Here is a 22,529-nt window from a genome sequence, read left to right as displayed (position 1 = left end):
GAAATCCAGCTGCTGCCCTTCAGAGGGCTGGAAAAGCACCTTTTCAGGGATTTTCTCTAAGCAATTTTAGTTCACTGAGGCATTTTTCCTGCTAGTGAAAACAGCCACAGCTCTAGTGCAGTTGATGGAGTTTTACTGGAGTTAAACTCAGAACAGGGCTCAGCATCTTTCAAATATAAATAAATCCAAGGCATATAACGGATTGCAACATGTCAATTAAAATAAAATGTAAATAAAAATAGTATTTGAGTGAGTAATAAATGGATTTGTCTCATCTTTCCTGAAATGATCAGATTTTGCTCCTAAAATGTACTCTGCAGTGACATCTCAGATATCTTTCTTTCTGTGAGGAGAAGTTAATTTGGAGAAGTTAAATTTTGGATTAAACCAGAGTCACAAATGTTGGGTGGAAAGAGCACATGGATGACATTTTCCCATGGACAAATCTACATAAAATCAGTACAAAAATACAGTCTGTGGTGCTTTACATTAACCAAGTGTATTTCTCTACACCTTCACTGCGCTGTGAAAACACAGATCATTGTGCTAAACGGCCACAAAAATTACTTAATTTTCCTGAAAACGCTGCTGTTGTGTTGTTTCCTTTTCATTCCAGCTAAAATTGTCCACATATTTGACAAAACTAATTAAAAAACAAGCTCTGAACCCGACCCTGAGAAGGGACAGGATGGACGGAGCTCCCCAGTAACCTCGGGTTGTGCCAAACACTCATTTTTGATGTCCATGTTCTTCTCTGCTGCTCCATTTCTGCCACGGCAATGGAGCAGCAGATCCGTCAGGGATTCTCCCACTGAAACAGCTGATGATGACCTGTTGACTTTAACACCAAGGGCTGGCTCTGAGGGAACCAGCAGAGCGAAGTGGGGCTTCTCCAACGCATTTCTCAGCCCCGGGATGGACAGAAAACAACCGCAGCCTGGGTGGGCCTCAGGATTAACCTCCGACTTTCTCATTTCCTGAGGAAGAACCTCATGCAATTAACGTCTTTCCAGACTTTGGTTTGAACTATAAACGGATCCCAGGGGGAACCAAAGGCAGCTCAAATGCCAAGGAGCACTTTTTTCTCCAGTTAGCTGCAAACCCTTGGGTTACTGGTGCCCTTCGGAATGTTTTCCCCCTCACCCTCAGTTAATTTATTCTCTCTCCCAAGGAAAACTTAGGAGTTCTGCCCACCCTGGACTGCTCTGGAGTTTAATGAAGTCATCTGGCCTCTTCCTAAGGACTCCTGACTTGATTTGGAATGCTGAGAAGGGCATTCATGAGGCACATGTGGAATGAGGGCAAGCCACAGTGAAGCAAGTCATCCTTTTCCTTGTCATCCTCTTGGAAAAAAAGGACTAGATATAGTATTAGAGTTAGTAGAAAATGGGAATTGTTCATCAGGCAATGATCAGTTAGGTCTTGGATGTGTATGAGTCTGATTTTATGGAATTATTTTCTCAGTGGGAATTGTCTTTGCCTGTCATTTTACTCACGAGAGAGAAGTTCTTACTTTGGCCACCCAGATCACTCTTCCCTCAGGAGCAGCTTCTTCTCAATCCTGCCACCCAAACTCCAGCCAAACTCTTTTCTTTCCTCCATCTGAAAATGCCCATCCTACCACAGTGACACCAAGGCAAAGTCTGCCTCAGGGTGAAGGCTGTTTAAAAAATAACATGAAAAATTGGAAGTTGGGGTTTCAAGATGAGAGCAAGAGCAGGAATCAGATTTGAGAAGGCAGCTGAGGGAAATTAATTATTAAGGGTCCATATTCCTTTAATCTGCAAATTCCCATCCCTGTACAGACCAAAACAGGCCCAATTTTAACTCTAAGCCCCATCACACAGCTTCTATTACAGTAAATGCCACTAATTAATAAGTTATATTATTTGAATTAGGAGCTTCAAGGTGAATCCCTTGTGAATTCAGATCTTCTCAATGTTCTTTCAAGCCTATTGGTATTTTCTTTCAGCTCAGAGATGATTTTAAGAAACTCCCAACAAATAAAGATGCTGGATTAAAACAAACAAACAAAACCACAGGGAAAAAAAACCAAAACACAACAACAAAAAACGTTCTTTACTAGAAAAAAACTTCTGCAGGGCAGGTAACAATCCAATTCATTTCTCATTTTACAATGGTGACACAATGATTCATTTCCATACTTACTGAGAAGTAAGAGAAAGGGAAGAAAATGAGTTTGAAAGTAACAGGATTTCCATATCAAAATCTGCATTTAAATTACCAAAGATGCAGGAACCTTGCACTGCTGTTTCAGGGATGCTGCAGTCATTTTTGCTTGCTGATTTTGACAAAAATTAAACAGTTTTATATGTTGATGAGGCACTCAAGGACATGGTGGTGCTGGGTTGATGGTTGGACTTGATCTTAGTGGTTGTTTCCAACCTTGATGAATTTATGATTCTATAGACACTATAAAAACATGATTAACTAGCATTTTAGAGAGAAATTAATTTCAAATTCTGTATTAGAAAAAAGAAACCAGTGACTTTTACTTCCCCTACAGTTTAAGCCTTAAAACAGTGATTTGAAAAAGTGTAGTGTGTAAATGTTCCAACTTCCCAAGCTCATCCCTGGAGCGAAATATTCCTACCCTAATGCCATCCATCCCTTCAGCCCAGCTCAGTCAGGATGGGAACTGCACCCTGCAGCTCCGTTTCACCCCCTCTGGGTTGGAGATTTGCAGGTTTGGGGTGCTGAACTCTGAGCTGTTCCTGTTGGGAGCGTTTCGCCAACTCAACAAAGCCAGCGAGTGCAGGAGGGCTCCTCTGGCCTTGGAGGCTTCTATGTTCTGCTCCTGGGAGATCTGGAAGCTTATCTGCTCCAGGCTGTTCCTCAGCCAGCTGCAGGTCAGGAGATTTGTTACAGAGCCACACCTGGCCAGGCTTTCTTCAAAAAACTGCTTGTAGAGCTCTGCCACCTTGGCTTCCATGTACTTGTTGAGCGTGGAGCTGGAAAGAGGCTCCTCAGAGAGCACGATGCTCCTCTCTGCAGCTTCAGCTTCATGCCCAGACAGGGATGTCACACTGGGCTTTTCAGGATGCTCCCAGGGAGGGGACTGGCCCAGGGGAATATCTATGGACAGCAGGACAGGGCCATCAGGAAGTTCATCCCACACGTGGTCCAGGACACAGCCCGAGTCACACGTGTGTTCCCCCACATGGTCCCCCCCGATCTGCAGGTCGGGATAGTTCTGGTAAATGCTGTTGCATGGCCAGGATCTGTACAAATCCAGCTGGTCTAGGCTTTGGCCTCTCCTGGGGATGTGTAAAGCTGGGGATACAGGCCCTTTAACCTGCATTTCCTGATCTTTTGCAGGTTCCCTTTCTCTGGATCCCCAGCCAGGGCCGCTCCTGGGTTCTGTTTTGCTGCTTCGAGCAGAGATCTCATCCCTCTTCTCGCATCCATCAGCAAAGCCTTTGATTTTTGGGATGTCTACAAGTTTCTGTCTCCAGATTCCCTCTTTAGCCTTTTGGGATGCAGGGGATTTCCGAGGCTTATCTTGATGACAGCTTTCTTTATAGATGAGCCTCATTAAGATGCCTTCTGCCAACATGAGGACAAGTGGGAGTAACAGTCTGATCACCAGAGTTCCATGGAGCCCTGGGACTGAAAGACAGGCAGAGAATAATAATAATAATAATAACAACATATTTAATAAATATTGTGATTTTTTTCTCTTTATTTTTTCTCGAGAGTATTTATTTTTAGCAAACATGCTTTTCCTCTTTTCACTTCTTTACCATGCCCACAAAAATCATTCTGAAGATAAAGGGAGGGCATTAAACAGCTTTTCATCTCTAACATCCATTCTGTTTCCAGGTCTCTCCTGCATCATGGCTACTTGAGACACTTAGTACTTACAAGCTGTAAAAATCAGCAAATTCATCTTACTTGTCTGAGTCACCATCATCAGTTGCAAATCAGTGTTTTCCATTGAAAAACAAAAATTTCTAAGAGCTAAAGAAGTGACACAGGAAGGATATAAAGAGCAAATTCAGATTTGGAGGTTGTTTCTGACTTGAGCCCTCCTGTGAGGTACCAAGGAGCTTCAAAAGATGCTGAGAGGTCTGCAAGTATAATAAAAATGCACCCAAAATGCAGCTCACAGAGCTGCTGGACAGAGGTGCTTAGAGTCCCTCTTACTGATGAATTTAAAAGACACAGTTAATTTGTCCTCCCCGATAGTGAAGTGATAAGTAGTGAAAAGTGTCTCAAAATAATCTACATTTAATGATTCCTTATCATTCCTTTTCAATTCACTTACTGTTAAAATCAATGGGAACCTTCACTTTTAAAGTCAGACCCGAACTCACCAAGGAGAAGATCATCACCACTCCCCTTGTGGAGGGATGGGAAAGATGAACACAAGAAAATCATTCTATCCTTCAAATATCTTTTGAATCTCTGCATAATTCAAGTACATTCACATCCCCACAGTGTGCTCATGGCTTGAAATGGTGGTTTTTTTCTTTTGGGGGGTTGTTTTAGCTTGACTGGCATGAGTCCCTCCCTGGAGCTGAAGGGAACCCTGGAATTTTGAGGCCAAAGCACACTTGGCTACATCAGCATCACTGGTTATCTACTGTATCATTTACATATGCAAAAAGCTGGACAACACATTCTGAAGCACTTCAGCCAGAAAACCATTTTCCCAAAAGAGGAGAATACTCGGCAATTTAAATCTTGCTGAAGGTCCCTGGAATTTGGAATGCTGTGTTCCTCCTAGGACGTGTAACCAGGTCCTTACCCTGGTCTGTAAGACCTCAAGGCACCCAGCTCCTTCCCTGCTAATAAATTTTGGTTTATTGCTTTGAAAATGTTCACGTAGAGCTGAAATAGGGTAATTTTAACAAAACTGCTCTGTTTCAAATGAAATAAGTGGCTCCTGCCCTCTGGGATAAAGCATAAGGGAAAAAGCAAGGCACAAAAAGCCCAACTTACCAAGCCCAGCAGGGTCTGAGGTGATTTCCCCGAGCCCAGAGCTGTCCCACTCCAGCTGCTGGGGGAGGACAGACTCTTACATACTCCTCCTTCACTGCTCTCTGTGAGCAAAGAGCCCGACACACACATGATGTGCTTCCCCATTTTTTGTTCCCTGTGAAAACAGAAGCGATCCCAGCGGGAAAGGGCGCGGGGTTTGAACACAAAGGGAGGCCCAGCCTCAAAGAGGATGTTGGAAACTGGGCTGAGAGATTTCCGACCGCGGTGTGATGCCAGCGAGCTGGGACTGCCATAATAGGGCACAGGGAGGGATCAGAGGGGCTGTGCTGCTCGAAACTGGAACCAAATTCCACCAGACGTGTCCATTGACACGTTGAGTTGAGCGTTGCTCCACCACCCAGCTGACTTACTGTGCTATTCACACCACTTCTCCTTCGGAGACGCAGCTAAATTTAGACTCTTGTGACGTCCTGCTGATGGGAAAGAATTTGACGACTTCATGTCATCAAGATTTTGATGAAACACGCCGTGTTTATAACACACAAATATGAGGATCTGTGAAAGCAACAGCCATGGGACAGCTGTGGACAATCATGTCGCTCTTCGACCAAACTCACTTTTTCTGGGCTCAAAAATTGCCGCTGGCTCAGTGGCACGTCTGAGGTTCCTCCAAGGGGGTTTTAGTGTGTCCTTTTCAAGCTGAAGCTGAGGTCAAGCACTGAGCCATCCCACTGATCAGCACAACATCCAGTCCATACACAGTCTGCACAGTTTTCTGTTGATGCCTTTTCTAAATTTCCTTTTACTCAGAAGACAAAAAAACCCCCCAATAAATCAGAAGCTGAATCTCATCCAAGTACTAGACAAAAGATCCTAAAATGACACTGCTTAATGGTAAGGACAATATAGAATAAAACTGGAGTGTCAAGATAACCTTACAGCAGCATATTGACTGCAACCCATCACACAATATGTTTTGGTAGTAAAATAATGTTCATACAGGATGGCTGGGGATGTAAGGACCTCAAAGATCATCCAGTCCTACTCCCTGCCATGGGCAGGGACACCTTCCACTAGACCAGGTTGCTCCAAGCCCCATCCAACTGGGCCTTGGACACTTCCAGGGATCCAGGGGCAGCCACAGCTTCTCTGGCCAACCTGTGCCAGGGCCTCCCCCCCCTCCCAGCCAAGAATTCCTTCCCAGTATTCCGCCTAACCTTGCCCTCTGGCAGTGGGAAGCCATGTTGTGCCTTAGAAATTAATTAATGTAAGGCCTGAAGTAACTCTGGCCATTTAGGTCTAAGGGAGTCTCTAAAATTACTCCTGTTCCTTCCTTTTCACCTCTATTTCAAAAAAGACCCCACTTTTTGTGGAGGCAGAATTACAGCTATTTTTATTCCCACTGAATTTATATAAGAGCCCATTTAAAAGCTGTTTAAAATTACTTCATATTTAATCATTTTACATTACTAATTTCTGCACAGAAGGTGTGGTTGGGACTTCAGCAGAGCCACTGCTCAGAGTCTTGGGGGGCAGGAACCAGGGTGGTTCAAATTCCAAGTAGTTTAAAACCTTGCTGAGCTTGTAATGAGTGCCAGCTGCAGCTGGAATTTTCGTGCAGCTGTTTCAACAAAACACAAAAGTAACAGAGACAAAGAAACCAAGTCAGATAATTCACCTTGTGTGATTAAAACCAAATCACCTCCCATTCCAGTTGCAGTGTCAGCAACCTGGTCTAGTGAAGGTGTCCCTGCCATGGCAGGGGGTAGAATAAGATGGGCTTTAAAGGTCCCTTCCAACTCAAAGTATTCTAGGATTCAGGTGTTAAACGCACCAACATCCAAGAAAATCAATGCATTTCTATCAATTCCATCAAAAAGAAATGCCCTTTTATTGACAAAAAATAAAACCAGAACCAAAGTTATTTCAGAAGCTGAGCATAGTTGGAAGAAACAGCAAGGCAAGGATGTCAGAATACAGAGGTAAAAAAACTACTGTAGCATTCACCAGCTGTGGAATATATGAAAAAGACATATATATATATATATATATATATATATATATATATATATATACACATATGCCCAAGATAAATACTACAGCATGGTATGTTACCACACATACTTATATTACACAACTATAGCTGCATGTAAGCAAAGTCCTCTTTTTCAGCACAGCCTGTGTATTTCACATGCATAAAAACATGAAACAGACACTGACTGTTTTAGTTGTTTTGTGGGGTTTGTTTGTTTGTTTGTTTTTCCGAGCACAGCTGCCGCAAGTCCTTTAGTTTGGATTTAAACCCCCAGCACTTCCCCCGAGTAGCCCAACCGAGCCCTCGAACACCCGCCGCAGAGCAGCCCCTGCCCGCCCTCAGGTGAGCTCAGCCCCGCGCTGCTGACACAGGGCAGGGCTTTATTAATGGAAAACCGCCCATTTTCCCCACACACCAGCGAGCGGAGGGCATAGGGAAGCCCGGGGGGCACAGGCAGCGGCGGCTGCAATGGAGACCTCCAGAACTACTGCCGACCGCCAACCCCCACATAACACCACCCTCAGCCACCGCCACCTCCGAGGCTTAAGTACCTGGGGGGGAGGGAATTCGCGCTGACGGACGGCGACCTCGCCCAATGGGAAGGCAGGGCAGGCCCGGCCCGGCCGCTGAGTGGCTGCCGGTTGCCGCAGCAACGGCGCGCGGCGGCGGCGCTGAGGGGCCGCGGGCGCCATTGCGGCCCCTCCCGGCGGGGCCGGGCAGGACCCAGAGCTCAGGGATTCCGCGGATAAACTCATGGATTCCATGGATGCTCCCGGTCATAAAACGTGTGTCCGATAACTTCGGGTTGTATAAACACAAAATAACCTGTCCTGCTTGCTGGGGAAAGGGTTCAGAAAAGAACTGGGAGTTCTAGTGCTGCTCACGTTGTATTAATGATGTGCCAGTTTCCTTTTATTTAGGGATTTTGAAACACCAAGCGACTTAAAATGAAGACATCGCCAGGTTCCTGATGATATCTTCAATAAGCCAACTTGTGAGAGAGGGATTACTATAAAGAAATATTATATATTGCTATATCGTGTGTGTATATATATTATATATAATTAACATATATAAGGAATTACTGTATATTGCTATATGGTGTGTATATTATATATAAAATTAACATATATAAGGAATTACTATATATTGCTAGTACAGTATATACACGACCAATTTTGATATGTCATGAATACAACGCACTAAATAAATGTATTTTGTACTAAATACCTGGATTTTGGATACTCAGTACTCACAGCAGCACTGTGCTCACCTCCTGTAGTAACACAGCAATTTCTACTTCATCACTTGGACTTTCAGAATCCTTTTGCACTTCCAAAAGTTTACCCACTCAGTCCAAATTTTTAACGATAAACTTCAAAATTTTCATAGCGAACTTTTCCATCTAAAACATTCTACCAAGATCACGTAATATGGATAAATCACAGAGTATTTCTGCAGGGGAAAACAATAAAAGATATGATTTATTTGTGGAGTGGATTATTATGTGTAGGTACAGAGCAGGCAGAACACAAACCCTCCCATGAAATGGGTACAACGTGAGCTGAGGGATATAATCAGACATTCCAGAACTTTCCATGGCATAGAGACTGAGGATATGAGAAATTAATAAAATCCCACAGGAATTGGTAGAAAAGTTTATTATTGCAGCACACACCACTGGAACCTGAACAGCAAGGGAAGGGCACATTGTATGCACACACAGAGCTGGGTTTCCAAACAGATTCTGGAAAACTATTTGTATTGAGCTTTACATTAATGAGCAACAATTGTGGGTTTAAGATGTTTTATAAACAAAGAAGAAAACCAGTGATTTTTTTTTTTTTTGTGGGTTGTACAAGACAAGTGGATACACAGGGGAAGGAAATGGGATTCATTGCAATTTAGAAATGGCATCCAAAGCCCTTTTCCCATCTTATGGACCATTTTTAAGACACTGAAGAAGAGCAAGTGTGAGAGACAAGCAATAATCACCTTGAAAAGGCATCAGTGTGACTGAGAGTTCCTGGTTGGGCTGTTGTTGTTCACACAGAAAGAAGCTGATCCTGTAAAACTCACAAAAGTCCTTAAAAAATCAGGTTATTGGTTTCCTCCACAGAGGATGTGAATTGAAGTCTGGGATTTGGGCAAATCCCAGGGCTGTTTAGAGCTGAGAATGGGATTCCTGTAGCTCTGCAGATCTTCCAGGTGGTGCAAAGCCGAGGGGGTACCTGCTGATGTACCAGGCAAACAGGGAAAGGTTAAAATAACAGTTTTAGTTTAAAATCTTTCCTGCACTGCTCTGTGGCAACACAAATATTAAATACCACAGTTCCCTGCTGTGAGCAGCATAAAGCTAATTAATTATGGTTTGTAAAAGAGCAGGGAGAGGGTTGGGAGAGCTCTCTGGGCTTGGGATGCAGCTGCTGCCTCGGCTGCTTCCAACTTGTGCCTGCCTTGGGGAACGAGCGGGAAATGAGTTAATAAGGGAAAAACCTCAAACCTTACAGACAGTTTTGGGGAGATGTATCTGAAATTAAATCCCATTTAGTAATTAAGACCCATTAGTGGCAACAGGTGAGAGATCCAAGCCAGCAGATTCGCCCACAGCAGCGGTGGATTAGTGATGTTCACCTCGTATGAATCCTGAACTTTTCAAAAGCACGATTTCCATCTGAAAACTCTTCTTCTTCCAACCTAAAACTTCAAACCGTGAACAAAACATGCAAACAGGCCGATGGTGTGAGAAAGCTTTCTAAAACAATTTTATTGGAATGATACAGGAACGGTTAATATACAGCTTAAATCCTCAATGCCTGCCCTCTACAGAGGAAAAAATAAGAAAGAAAGGAACAAATTCAGTTCTTGCACCCATAGAAACAGAAATACAGCACAGAGGTAACAGATTCCTGGCACTCCTAAAGTCATGCAAGAGATCTGCATCAAAAAACTCAAGTTTTACACACACCACAAAGAGATTTTCGGTATTTTCAGTTTGTGTTGGTGCCTTGTTCCCCAGACAAAGGAATAATTCAGCCTGGCTCCCAGAGCTGGCTTAGGAATGCTGATACAGTTTGAACGCTCCCATATGGCAGGGGGGGGACAGACGAGGGGAGTGACTTTGCTTTCTTAAACTTGGCAATTTTCTTGACCGTTGAGACAGAGATTGACCTCGTTTCTGAATGTTTTGGGTCGCTGAACTGACAGAATTTGGCAGCGAGTTTTAATTACAGCTTCTCCAAAATAATGGCTGTAATTCACCAAACTTGCACAGGAAAACACAGCAAGCTGGTGTGGGTGCAGAGACTTGTGTGTCAAATCCCACTTACTTAGTATTCCATAGGTCCCAAAAAACCTGACCAGGAGTTTAGTCACGGAGAAAGTTTAAGCCAATATTAAGAAAGAAAAATCACCTCGTTCAGAAAGATGAAATCATAGTAAACAAGAAAAATCTGATGCTGGATTTAAAACGTAACCAAACTTCTATTTCCAAGAGATCTTAAATTTCACAGGATTTCAGTAATTCCTGATAAAGCCTGTTAATAAAAAAAGGACAATTGTGTGTGTTTTCTTTAAGGTAAGGCAAAATCCATCCATCCCTCTGCCTTGTGATACTGGGGTGCTTTTGTAAGCACAAGCTTCAAACTGCCTCCCAGGCTCCCCAAAACATAAATCAGGAATTAAAATATGGCCAGGAATAACAGGCTCCCTCCTGAGCACTGGGAGAACACACAGGTTAATATTGCACGTGGTAAATTCACCAGTACAAGACACTTTGATAGATCTGCAGCTCCTGTATTAGCTTTGTGATATGGCAATAACAATGGAGAAAAGAAGTTTTTAAACCTTAAAAAAAGAAGTCCTCTTGCTTAATTATAATAGTTTTTCCTATTCGAACATTTATTTCCTCGTTTGAAAAAATACTATATGAACCAAATGGCTACTTGAACATGCAGTGAGATGTTTAATGCTCTAAGCAGTGTGAACTGGAATTTTTGTAGAGGAATACATTAAAGGCTTTCACCCTTACACAGGTAAGGAAATGCCATTTCTGGCCGTTTTGGCTTGTTTGCAACATTGAGTCTTGCCCCCAGATGTGTCATCACTCGTGCTTAGGCAGCTGTGAGGGACTTCTGTCCAGGGCCCACATCCCTTTTTGTTAAAGGAGCCCACACGGATCGTTTCAGTGAGAAATACACGGGTTCGCTGGGGTTTTATCATCTGTACAGTGTGTAACAATACAAACCTTAAATAGCCATTCTACAAAAGAACAAACACAACTTTCCAAAGCAACTACAATGGTTATACTACACAGTACCACCTAAAGTTCCATCTGAAACCAGGAAAGACACGGAAAAATTACTATGTAATTCAGTAACATTTTTGAGGCAACTCAGGCACTGAACCTAAAACCTCTGACGAGGTTTTAGATGCTGTTTAAATAGCTGGATCTCTGGGTAAAACCCACCTGCATTTTTAGTACTAAAATAGTTTCTTTTTAAGTTCCCACAAAATGCACGAATTGCCAGGACAGTTTAAACTAAGTGAAATCATTCATGTCTGATTGCTTGGGCTTCCTCAGCCTCCAACCCATCCCAACCCACTCCTGCTCCCCACCTCGAGTTCCCATCTCCACTTGTGTTCAGTTTGGGTTACGTACAGTGAATGCTGCAAGCACCAATCAATGTTAGAAATCACATCTACATTTCTTGAAGCAGAGACAGTTGGACTATTTTATAAAAAGCTGTGGAAATTCCCTTTACAGACAAATTTAAGGCAGTTGAAATTCACGCTTGCTGCTTGGCCAGTGCTTCAGCTTCCTGAAACAGCAAAAGAGAATTACATAGATTATTAGGACTTTCTCAGTATGTTCAGAAGGAACATTATAAAACAATAACCTGCATTTTTCAGGTGTCTTTCAGCCTTTTTAAGGTGATCACAAATGGGAACAGAACGACAACAGGAGAAATACAAAAGGAATTTCCTTATGGATGGTTTCTCCAAGTGTACTTTTGACTGCAGATTAATTTAATGACCTCTTAGCAGCAACAGGGCCTACAAAGAGAATTCCAGTCCCAGTGCCCTCAGTGGGGACAGCCCGGTTTATTTGCAAGGACAAAGTTCAACATCTGCCAAACTCAACCTTTATGTAATGGAGCTGTTTGCTTTTGTGACTGCATTGAACTAACAGACTCAACAATACCATTGTTACCAGGAGCCAGCACTGCTGAACCATTTCCAAGAAGTCTGTAAGATTTTCAAGAGAGGGGACCCAGTGGGTGAGCCCAGCCTGCAGGAAGTCCCACGCAGCTCTCCCTTATCCTGGGGGTGGTGGATCACTGTGGTTTTCCTGGCTGTCTGCCCTCATCCTGCCTTTGAACTGGGGCCGTGGGAGCGCTCCAGGAGCGTGCTCTGCTCCGCTGGCCGTGCGTGGGGATGGCATCGGGCACCCCCTGCTCCTGCAGGGACACCCTGTGCCTCTGGGGCACAAAAGGCAGGTGAAGAATATGGGGAAGGTCAAAAAGAACTACACAGCCTGGAAAAAAGCAGGGTGTTTGATACTTTCTGAAAGACAAGTGGTTCTTTGAATGGTAAGAAGGAGGATCAGTTCCCTTGGCTTTGTAATAACTCCATTACCCAGTCCTGGGCACTGCAATAGTGACACCTCACTTTTTTTTTTTTTTTTTGCAAGACAAAGGACTTCTCTTCAGAACAGGCAGTGGAGAGCTGGAGAGGATTCCTGGAGAAGTATTTCCCTCATCCCCAGGAACTTGGGTACAATTAACTTGAAGAACCTGCTGACCTATTTTTCTTGAAGGTCAAACTCCATTTCCTTGGGTGTGGTCCTGCAAGTTACCTGGGAGAGGCTCAGCTTTCCAGCTTTGACACTGTCCCTCTCTCCCACTTTTCCTTATTTCTCTCTCTAGGCCCCTCACTGAGCATCTTCTCAGTCCTTAAATCCTTAATAAGGAAATAATTAAACACAGCCTTTGATTCACAAATTCCTCTCCCTATAAAATCAAAAAAGGGATATTTATGATCAGTTCAATGACAGCCTTTCCCAGGGTTTGTAGATCCAATTGGACTCTCAGTGCCCAAAGCACAAACCAAATCACCAGGGCTCAGAAAATAGTTACTTGGATTTTCCATGCTCACTTCTGAGCCATTCCTGTTTAGCATTTATATGAAACCTTTGCATTCAGAGTCAACTAACTTCTGAAATATCTCACAATGGCATTGAATGGAGGTTTCCTGCCAAGACCCTCCTTCCAATCACACACAGGCTGATCCCAGACTCCTTCCATTTTATGCAGATGCAATGCCATTCCCTACAGTGTTGTATCCAAGCTTCGCCCAGCTACACTGTAAATTCCAATTTCAGCACCTGCACATCCTTGTCTCCTCCTCAGCAGCAGGAAATTGGTTTGGTTGTACATCCTAATTGTGGGAGGGATTCCCAAAGTCAGCCCAAGAACAGGATGCAGGGGGGTAAAGGTCACTTCTGCAAAGGTTATTTATCATCCTCAGCCCAACGCAACATGGAAATTCAGCAGAGCACAAGTGTGTTCTATTCCTCCTGTTTTAAATTCACCTTTTCCTTAGGTGAGGGCGGAATTGGAGCATCCCTTAGGACAGAGTCAGAGCACTGCCACCCTGCTGTGTGCTCTGCCAGCCAGCAGGGCCGGGGAGCAGCGATGCTCACGCACCTTACGGAGACAGGTGACCTGATTTGTTATGGCAGCAGCTGCTCTCCGGTACCACTGCACTTCCCAGGGGTAGGGAACGAGCTTCCCTGCATCCCACAGTCTGCTTCCTCCCTCCTTGGCTCCATCCTGCAGGCTCTGCTGTGCAGCTGTTCCAAGGAACTTCCCTGAGATTCCCAGGACTGTGTGCCGAGGGCAGCGTGTGACGCTGGGGCACAGATCCCAGGCTTTGCTCTCTGCACGAGGCAGCACCGTTCCCATCAGTGGAGCTATTGCTGGAAATTAGTTTGGCTCCCTAAACTGCTTCAGTCTGGCCCACAACCTGCAGGTCTCACTGCTGATGGGTCACCATCCACCCTTAAAATTAGGTCTCTTGGTGATGTGCACAGCACGACCTTCGACTCGTACTTGAGTAAAGCTGAAAGGAAGCGCCGTGTTTATCCACTGGAACAAGAACGCTGGAAGTGACCTGGAGGATCCTGCTGCTGTCAAGTGAAACGTATAAAGCAGGCTTGTCCTATCCTATCAAAATCAAAAGGAGAATTCCAGCCCATTGCATCTGCAAAGCAGCAGCCCAGTTTGTAATTGGCAAAGGAAAACAAGCCTTGGATAACAAGCTGGAGGAAAAAAATAACTCTGAAGCAAGACCACGTTATTTCAGAAACAGTGACTCTGGTTTCAAGGGATTTTCTAGTACAAAAATCTCATCAAAATTCCACATGAATTAAATTTTTTCACTGAACTGAAAACATTCTTTGGTTTTGTGACACTTTTTTTCATCTAGATTTCTTATGCATTCCTCGGTGCAAATATTAACTCGTCTTTTGAAGCTGAAGCCTGAAAGCCTCTGGAGACTGAGTATCTCACAGGTTGATTGGGGCAACCACGGCACAGGTAACACACCCTACTATGAGCAGAGAAGAACAAGACCTAGGACACAGACTGGGGTTCACTCTGAGGTTCACCTACCTTTGAACCAGGGGGTGCAGTCAAGCCTAAAAACGCGTAAACCGCGTTGTTCTCCCGCGCCTCGAAGAAAGCCTCGTAGTCCTGCACCGGGGGAGTCAGGGAGGGGGACAAAGACACAAGAATGAATTGTCAGAAATGACCTCAGATCAGCTTGGGGTGTCACCCAACTCTCACCAGGCCAACTGCCTCGTGTGGCCGAATGCCAAACGCGGTGTCACCTCAGGTATGTGTCACTGGCACCAACGCCACACCCACTGCTCCGCTGGAAAGGGACAAGCTGAGAATTTCCCTCTCTGTCCCCACAAGATGTTGCTGTGAGGTGCTCCAGCCTTTCCCAGAGGCACAGACTCCATACCAAGGCAGTTGTGACTGGGTCTGGTGTGGATGTCCCTCCTGCAGGAGAGGCTGAGCCTGGACCTTGTCATCACAACCACTGCTGTCCCCAGATGTCACTGCTAATTCCTGATCAGCGATGGCAACAGTGCAACTGGGAACTCCAGCTCCTTAAACCTGTCAGAAGTTCAACTGAAACCTTTACACTCAGAGTGCACCTTTCCCACCGTGTTTCCCACTCAGGATTGGTCTGTGCAAATGAAGGCAAAGGGGTGGCACTGTTCCTTGTGCTCACAGGGCACTACAGGTGCCCCGAACACACGCACAGGGAAATTATGGTAAAAACAATTAAATAAAAGAAGGAATACCAAACTCCAACCAAGGGAACCCAGGAGGTTTGTGCAAGCCCACTGCTGTCTGAGTTACCACGGAATTCCCTCACTCTTGACTCCTGCACTCAGCACACATCTGCCCTGTGACCTTCCTGCTCTCCCTTTTAACTGTGGCACAGCACCAGCCTCCTCCAGCTTTCCTGAGGAATGTCTGGATGCAGGAGTCCTGGCTGGGGAGCCCACGGCAAGGCAGCAGTCTCAGGCTGGAGTCTGGGAGAGCTGCTGTTTAGCACACACTGCTCTGGATTCCTGGCTGGCTGGTGGGGAATAGCCTAAGGAACAGTAACTGCTGTTTGCAGACTGCAGAGAGGGGCAGCTCCGAGGAGAGGCTGCTGCAGCTGGAACAGAACAAAGTACAGGGAGCAGAGAATTCCAGCTGCCTGGAGACCAGGGATGGCAAATTATTGCTGCATTTGCACACGCAGCATTTGGGTACCAGTTTGATAAAAATGTGGATGATTATGGTAAATCCTCCCTGAAGTCCTTCCGTTGACAGGACTGGGGCTGCTTGATAACAAAGGGCTTGTTTATCTTGCTGGTGCACAGTCCTTCAGCCTGTTCCACTGCATCTCCCAGGAAAGGAATTCCTGGGAGTGAGGAGCAGGGCTCCTGCCAACCTGCACAGCATCCCCAGTTCCAGCCTCTCTGCTGTGCACGGGCCAGGAAAGTCAATTTGCTCTTTCCTCTGCCAGTTGTGCTGCATCAGATGGAACAAAGAGGGAAGTTCATGCTTGAGAGGCATCAGATAAAGACAGAAAGAGGTTCAAATTCTGGGCACAGAATTAACTTTTACCTTCCTGGAAGCTGAACTGGAGCAACTTGAATCCAGCAGCACAGACTGACTGAACTTCAAACATTCAAAGTGACATCAAGCAAAATTTTGTGGATGAAATAAGAAGAACTGCAAGAACTGGTGTGAAGTACCCATACCCCTCCCCAAAATTCCTGTATTCAGAACTCTCTTGGGGTGCAGTGGGGGTGCATGAGAAGCATCTGTGCTAACATTTGTCCTCACATTTGTCATTCCAAACCAACCTTTTTCCATGTCATAACCACAGTCAGTAAATTCTGAGAGCTGAGGGGTACAATAGCTCTCTGTGAATATTGTTTCAAGTTCTGCTTCTATTACAAGCAAGAAAAATTCCTGGCACAATTGCGAGTAATTGCTTTTAGTAGCCACAGAATCTCCTCACAAAGGTCCAGCACTGGCAAGTTCTGACTTTACAGACTTTGCAGGTCAGAACCAGACTTCAAAAGGACCAGAGGAATGCACACTGTGAGCTCTGTTCAGAGCATATTAAGTTTTAAAAATAAATCTAACAGTTAATCTAATAATCATTCAAGCATGGCCTGCTGAGTACAAGTACTGCAGGGCAACTTACTTTTGATCAAGCATTAAAATAATTACCAGTAGGATTTGTGTTTGCAACATGAGTTTTAATCTGTGCAAGGCACTGCAGTAAGTGGACCACAGCAGCCTTCCTTTTGCCAGCAGCACAAAGAGCTGATCCCAAGAAGAAAACTGATTTATTATCATGGCAGAACATGACTTTATATGATTTGGAATCCACACCTGGGCAGAACAGATCTCTGAACTTGCTACAGAACACAAGGCTGGTGCAACAGGGCCGGTTTCTGTGAGGTGTTAGTTCACAATCATGAGAATTAAAAAAACCTCTGAACTGTAGGAGGGGGGAAAAAACCACAAGGAAAAAAAATTACATATACACTGCAAGGTGGGATCTGAATAGGGGGTCCAAATTTTAACCTCTCTTATGGTGGAACTGGAATATTCAAGAATCAATTATTATTAAAAGCCTGAGAGGAGGGGCAATGTCTGACACCTTCCACACCCTTCACAAGGGTACAGCTGGCCAAGCCCTGCCTTGCTGGTCACAGCAGCAAAGCACAGGCTGTGGCAGTGAGGAAGAGGAGTGGGATGGGGACAGGGAGACAGTGAGGAAGAGGGGTGGGATGGGGCAGGGAGACAGTGAGAAAGAGGGGTGGGATGGGGCAGGGAGACAGTGAGAAAGAGGGGTGGGATGGGGCAGGGAGGCAGTGAGGAGGAGGGGTGGGATGGGGCAGGGAGGCAGCGAGGAAGAGGGGTGGGATGGGGACAAGGGAGACAGTGAGGAAGAGGGGTGGGATGGGGACAAGGGAGACAGTGAGGAAGAGGGGTGGGATGGGGCAGGGAGCCAGTGAGGAGGAGGGGTGGGATAGGGACAGGGAGCCAGTGAGGAGGAGGGGTGGGATGGGGCAGGGAGGCAGTGAGGAGGAGGGGTGGGATGGGGCAGGGAGGTAGTGAGGAGGAGGGGTGGGATGGGGCAGGGAGCCTCACCCCGAGGTAGCGGCTGTCGTTGAAGAGCCGGGGGGGCAGGGGGTTCCCGCTCGCGGGCCGACTGTCCTCGGGGACGTTCTCGCGCATCCATTTCCGATTCTCCTCGTTGGCGGCGATATCCTTTTCCTCAAATTCGATTTTGTTGGCCTCCAAGAAGCCTAACACATCTTGCTGCTGCTTTTTAATCTGTCACAAAAGAGGGAGGGGAGGAGAGAAGGCAAACAAAATCAGTCAGACCATCTTTCCTGCAGTTGCGGGGTTCGACACAGGAACCAGGGAGTGCGAAACAGGCTGAGAATGGAAGCGGTAAGAGAGTTCTTAGAATCCAAAAGTATCTCTGAAGAGTCAGATCTGAGCTTTGACTTGGCTCCTACATAACTGAACAGGCTGAAGCCTATGACACTGTCCCTTTGTGAACCTTGAAGGTGCCCCCTGAAAGCAGAGGGGTGAGCAGGGCCCTGCAGAGGCTGTGCTGGCCGGGCTTTACAGTTATCTCGGGGCAATGTTGTTCTTACAGGTGCAGTGGAGTTTGCTGAGGCACATTTGAGGCATAACCTCTTTCCTTCAGCATAGGCCGAATCCCCCTTCTCAGAGTCCACATTTTTGTCCACCTTGGTGCCAGGACAGAGATCTCACAGAGTCCATTAACTGTAAGATCCCAAGGCAATTCTGGCTCATGTTTCTTTGCAAAAAAAAAAAATCCCTCTTCTGCTGTGTTCTGGGTGTCAACAGAGGCAGGTACAGTCTCTGGAGAGCTGTGATCCCTCATCCCCCATTCCCACTGGTGTCAGGGAGGCTGGCTGAGGTCCCACACCTGATGCTGCCTGTCCTTGTGCACTCACACAGAATCCAAAGGAAAAGCATGATCTGCGCAGCAAACACTGCACTGGCTTTGCACAGGGAAGGTGGTTTTTGTTACTGTCATTCTGAATTACTGACTTCCTCACTCAGAGATGTTCTGCTTATGCTCTGCTCTCCCTCTGCATGACTTTACCACCATAAAGGAAATTATAACCACGCACATCCTGCCAAACAATAAAAAAAACGGGATTTCATGGGAAATTCGTTCTCTTCGAATTACTCCCTTCACTCCAAAGCCAGTCCAAGGCCTGGCTTTAACCTAAGGAGCTCAGAGCCGCAAGAGCAGCCCTTTCATACAGATGTTGCACTGGTGCTAACTCAGGTCAGCCCCTGCTCCCGGAGCAGCCGCTCCATATACGGCCACGGGAAAACACGGAGCAGCGCCGGGGTCAGGGCACAGCCAGCTCCAAATATGGAGCCTGAGCCCCGGCTCCACAGCCCCGCACCCACGGCACCCATCCGGACCCACGGCACCCATCCCGACCCACGGCACCCATCCCGACCCACGGCACCCATCCTGACCCACGGCACCCATCCGGACCCACGGCACCCATCCGGACCCACAGCACCCATCCGGACCCACAGCACCCATCCGGACCGGGAACAGCAGGGGGCTGAGGTGGGAGAGGGGGGAAAGCGCTGCCCTGGAAGGGGGTGGGTTGGGGAGCAGCGCCCGGCAAATCCAAAGAGGGAATCCTCACGCATACCCTGAAGTCTTTAGCTGCTCTATCCGTGGCCAGGCTCAACCAAACCTTGGTGTAGCACAGAGGGACCAGTCCTGCTCTCTCACGTACCCCCGACTGCCTGCCCGGGGCTGCAAAGCCAACATAATTCCTCCTCCTCCCGTGTGGGCACAGCAGCCGCTGGACTCCATGTGCGAGCACCCTCGAACACGAGGATGTTGCTAATTTTCATTGTGGCTAAAAATAAATAAAGCTGGAAGAGTTAATACCGCCCCAGGAAATAATTCATGGAGAGGCTGCAGAGAAAAACGTTTCTGAGCAGACTCAGCCCGGAGGGTAAGAGGTTTCTCCCCCTGCCTTTAACAGCAGCAGGAAGGAGGAGCAGGGGAACCTTTTCTCCCGCAGCTCGCAGGGAAAAAAAGAGTGAGCACTTCCTTCAGGAACTGTTCTGCAGGGCTAAAATAAGGGAAAGGTCTTCGGAATTGCAAACTCCTCTGCCAGTGTGACCTGGCAGCAAATGGTATTTTTTTTTCCTTGAACCCATCAGATTTTAATTAAGCATTTCCTACAATGTCTAAATTACAAATCCAATTAATTTTCTATAGTTTTCAGTCCCTTAACTTGTCCAAAATCTGATGCTTTAATGAGAACACATTTTGAGATGTCCTGGGATTAATAAGAAATTAAAGAAAACCAACTTTTTACCTAATTTGCCATTAAACTATACAATCTGCAACGAAAAACAAGAGCTCTAAGTTGGACAGTAATCAGCATTTTGATCTCCTGAGAAGTGCCTTTATTTTTTTAATCATTTTGACTCTTGGATCGTCTCCCAGCCACCCACACCTCCTCACACAGCATCTCACACTGGGACAGACATTGTTTTTTCAGCTCCAAGTAGCAGCACCACATCCCAGATTCAGGACTGTGGCTCCAAAGGGCCACCACAACCCCCTTCTGCTTGTTTTTGAAAAGCTGGCAAGGCTGGAAATGTATTTTTTCCGCTAGAAGAGGCACCACTGGAAGGCAAACATGGAAGTTTGGTCTCTGTGTCACCCTCAGGCCATCTGTGGGCAAGGGAGGTAATTCCCCAAAGAGCTCTACAGGAAACCAAGGAGCTGGTGTTGATGCATGAGGGGTATTAGTCTGAATCTTAGTTTCTGGCCAGAGGGGAAAAAAAAGCTGGGATATTAAGCAGCGATGTCCTCCCAGTTCCTCAGACAAGGTGACAAGAGCTTACACAAGAGCTCCAACTGCTCCAGAGAAACACGGCCCCAACCGCTGGGCAGAGCGGACACCAAGCTGCCAGATCCGGTTATTTTATGGGATTTTATTTAGACAACTTCCATTAATCCCAGGCAGTGGAATACCACGGGGAGGGAAAGGCTGAAAATAGAGCAAGAGACGTCTGCTGCTGCTTCAGGGTGTTTTGTCTTACTGGAAAGGGCACACGTTCTCCTCAGGACAGCCTGGAGGATGGTTCCTGCTGCCCATGTTTGGGAAGGAGCGAGGAGCCTTCCTTCAGGATGCGCCTGTCAACACACAGCCCTCGCTTCCCAGAAATCCTCTCTCGGTTGCCTGACCAGGCCTGGACACGGGCCAGCGCCTCTCCAGATCCCACACCTCGTCCTACGTAAACAACTGTCATGTCTGAAGGGATGTTGGCCTTTCAACTGCAGCTCCCTGCAGTTGGCAAACACAAAAATCCCTGTTTATTCCGAGTGCTCCTGACACGTCGTGCGGGGCCCAGAGCACCAGAGGAGAGCTGGGAATGTGCACAGAGTCAGCCCAGGAACTGTGGAGCCCGGCAAGGTTTGGAGGGTTGGGACCAACACTTGGGGGGGGCAGGAGGACTCTGGAGACACAAGAGCACCAGAACAGAGAAAACAAGGATAGGGATGGGCACAGAGCTGTAAGGAAGGGAAGAGCCTGCAGGAATGAGCAAAGTGGATGGATGGAGATGGGGGGAATCCCAGGGTGGAGCTGGGATGGAGACGGAGGGATGGAAGGAGATGGGGTGGGAGAAGAAGTCAGTCCTGCTGTGCTGGAGCTCCCCACTGCCTTGCCTGGGAAACAAGGATACCCTTGGGAAAGCCAGTTTTGCTCACAGGTGCCTTTACCCCCATCCCAGGAACAGAAACACACTCCTGGATTCTGGGCCTGAACACACTTGGGAGAAAAACAGCTACAATGGCTCCACCAATGGAAACCTTACACTTTTTGCTGCTGTTCCCAAGGTAATATTGAAAGAAGCATTTAACCAAATAAATCTATTTTCTCTTTCTTTGGGCTTTCATTGTCTATTCCAGAGACAGAAATAGTTTTATGATAAGTTACTGTGGTTAAGTGAAGTCTCAGCACCACACTGTGATCTTCTGTACAAGACCCATTGGGTATCAAGGTCCTCTTCCTTTCCAGTTAGAAGCCAAACAAGAAACATTAAGCTTTCAACAGAGCATGGGCACGAAGAACATTCTAAAAATGAGCATAAAATTATGAACAAGTTCTGTCCCTCACTTGAATACACATCAAAAATGTAATTTGTTGTTCTTAGATCTAAATCCCGTCAGTGACGTCAGGAACACAAGAGGAACCACGTCAGAGCTGCCAAGAGTACAAACAGGTGATATTTTCCAACAAATCAGTCCATCAAAGAGGGAGTTTTAACCCCAAAGTGGGAATAAGATAACAAAAAAGGAGGCAGGAATGATGCTGCAGGACACTCCATCCTCAGCTCCAGCCAGGATTGTGCTGCCTGTCCAACAACCAGCCTCTCCTACCACCAGCCAACTGCAGGGAAACACTTATTTTAAACACTTTATTGAACTGAACTTCACTTCTGTTTCCATCTCCTTGCTGTACACAGGCACACACACACAGAGCAGTCTTGTCTGCACAGCTGGCCAAGAAGGGGTTTGGGTTGTTTTTTTAAAGTCTTGTTATTTTTTCAGTTTATAAATAAATCCCTTGTTGGACAATAGACATGTTTTGGAAATCTATTTAAGGACTACTGGAACCCGAAGCGAGTTTACAGTCTGAGTGCTGCTGTTTTGGTCACAAAACAAACTTGCTGGCTGTGGCTCTGCTGTCCTGGCACCAGGGGAGGTTTAGATTGGATATTGGGAAAAATTTATGCATGGAAGGGGTTGCAAAGCATTGGAACAGGCTGCCCAGGGAAGTGATGGAGTCACCATCCCTGGAAATGTTCAAAAAATGTGTGGATGTGGCACCTGGGACATGGGTTAGTGG

The 22,529-nt window shown here is 46.2% G+C and overlaps 2 protein-coding genes and 1 long non-coding RNA gene across 4 annotated transcripts in view; 1 reads left to right on the top strand and 2 right to left on the bottom strand.

The window, feature by feature from the left end:
• Positions 1 to 2,046: 2,046 nt before the first annotated feature.
• LOC116793843 (protein CXorf21-like) lies at positions 2,047 to 5,952 on the bottom strand. 2 transcript variants are annotated; one of them, XM_032702009.1, is made up of 2 exons: positions 4,966 to 5,952; positions 2,047 to 3,630 (listed from the first exon to the last, which is right to left on the bottom strand). In XM_032702009.1, the coding sequence occupies exon 2, from the start codon at positions 3,575 to 3,577 to the stop codon at positions 2,648 to 2,650; it is 930 nt and encodes a 309-aa protein (XP_032557900.1). In that variant the 5' UTR covers positions 3,578 to 3,630; positions 4,966 to 5,952; the 3' UTR covers positions 2,047 to 2,647. The 2 variants fall into 2 exon arrangements, with proteins under 2 accessions (XP_032557900.1, XP_032557901.1); XM_032702010.1 differs by having other exon boundaries at positions 2,047 to 3,624; positions 4,966 to 5,023.
• A 1,719-nt stretch (positions 5,953 to 7,671) lies between these two features.
• Positions 7,672 to 8,035, top strand: LOC116794126. Its single transcript, XR_004359695.1, has 2 exons — positions 7,672 to 7,785; positions 7,921 to 8,035. It is a non-coding gene; the product is annotated as an uncharacterized LOC116794126 (long non-coding RNA).
• Positions 8,036 to 9,738: 1,703 nt separating this feature from the next.
• SH3BGRL (SH3 domain binding glutamate rich protein like) overlaps positions 9,739 to 22,529 on the bottom strand; it is a 31,578-nt gene continuing 18,787 nt past the window's right edge. Inside the window, exons 2-4 of the mRNA XM_032701805.1 lie at positions 17,737 to 17,922; positions 14,674 to 14,754; positions 9,739 to 11,820 (exon numbers count right to left, since the gene is read on the bottom strand). Coding sequence (XP_032557696.1) covers positions 11,788 to 11,820; positions 14,674 to 14,754; positions 17,737 to 17,922 — 300 coding nt within the window. The 3' untranslated portion in view covers positions 9,739 to 11,787. The remainder of the gene's footprint in view (positions 11,821 to 14,673; positions 14,755 to 17,736; positions 17,923 to 22,529) is intronic.

Source organism: Chiroxiphia lanceolata, chromosome 14 (assembly GCF_009829145.1).
Source record: "Chiroxiphia lanceolata isolate bChiLan1 chromosome 14, bChiLan1.pri, whole genome shotgun sequence".
Taxonomy (NCBI): Eukaryota; Metazoa; Chordata; class Aves; order Passeriformes; family Pipridae; genus Chiroxiphia; species Chiroxiphia lanceolata.
Note: the sequence above shows the minus strand (reverse complement) of the source record. Positions and strands in the feature narration are given on the sequence as shown.

Excerpts from the sequence above, each read along its gene's own strand:
- LOC116793843 (XM_032702009.1), bottom strand. The coding sequence starts at position 3,577 with ATGTTGGCAGAAGGCATCTTAATGAGGCTCATCTATAAAGAAAGCTGT.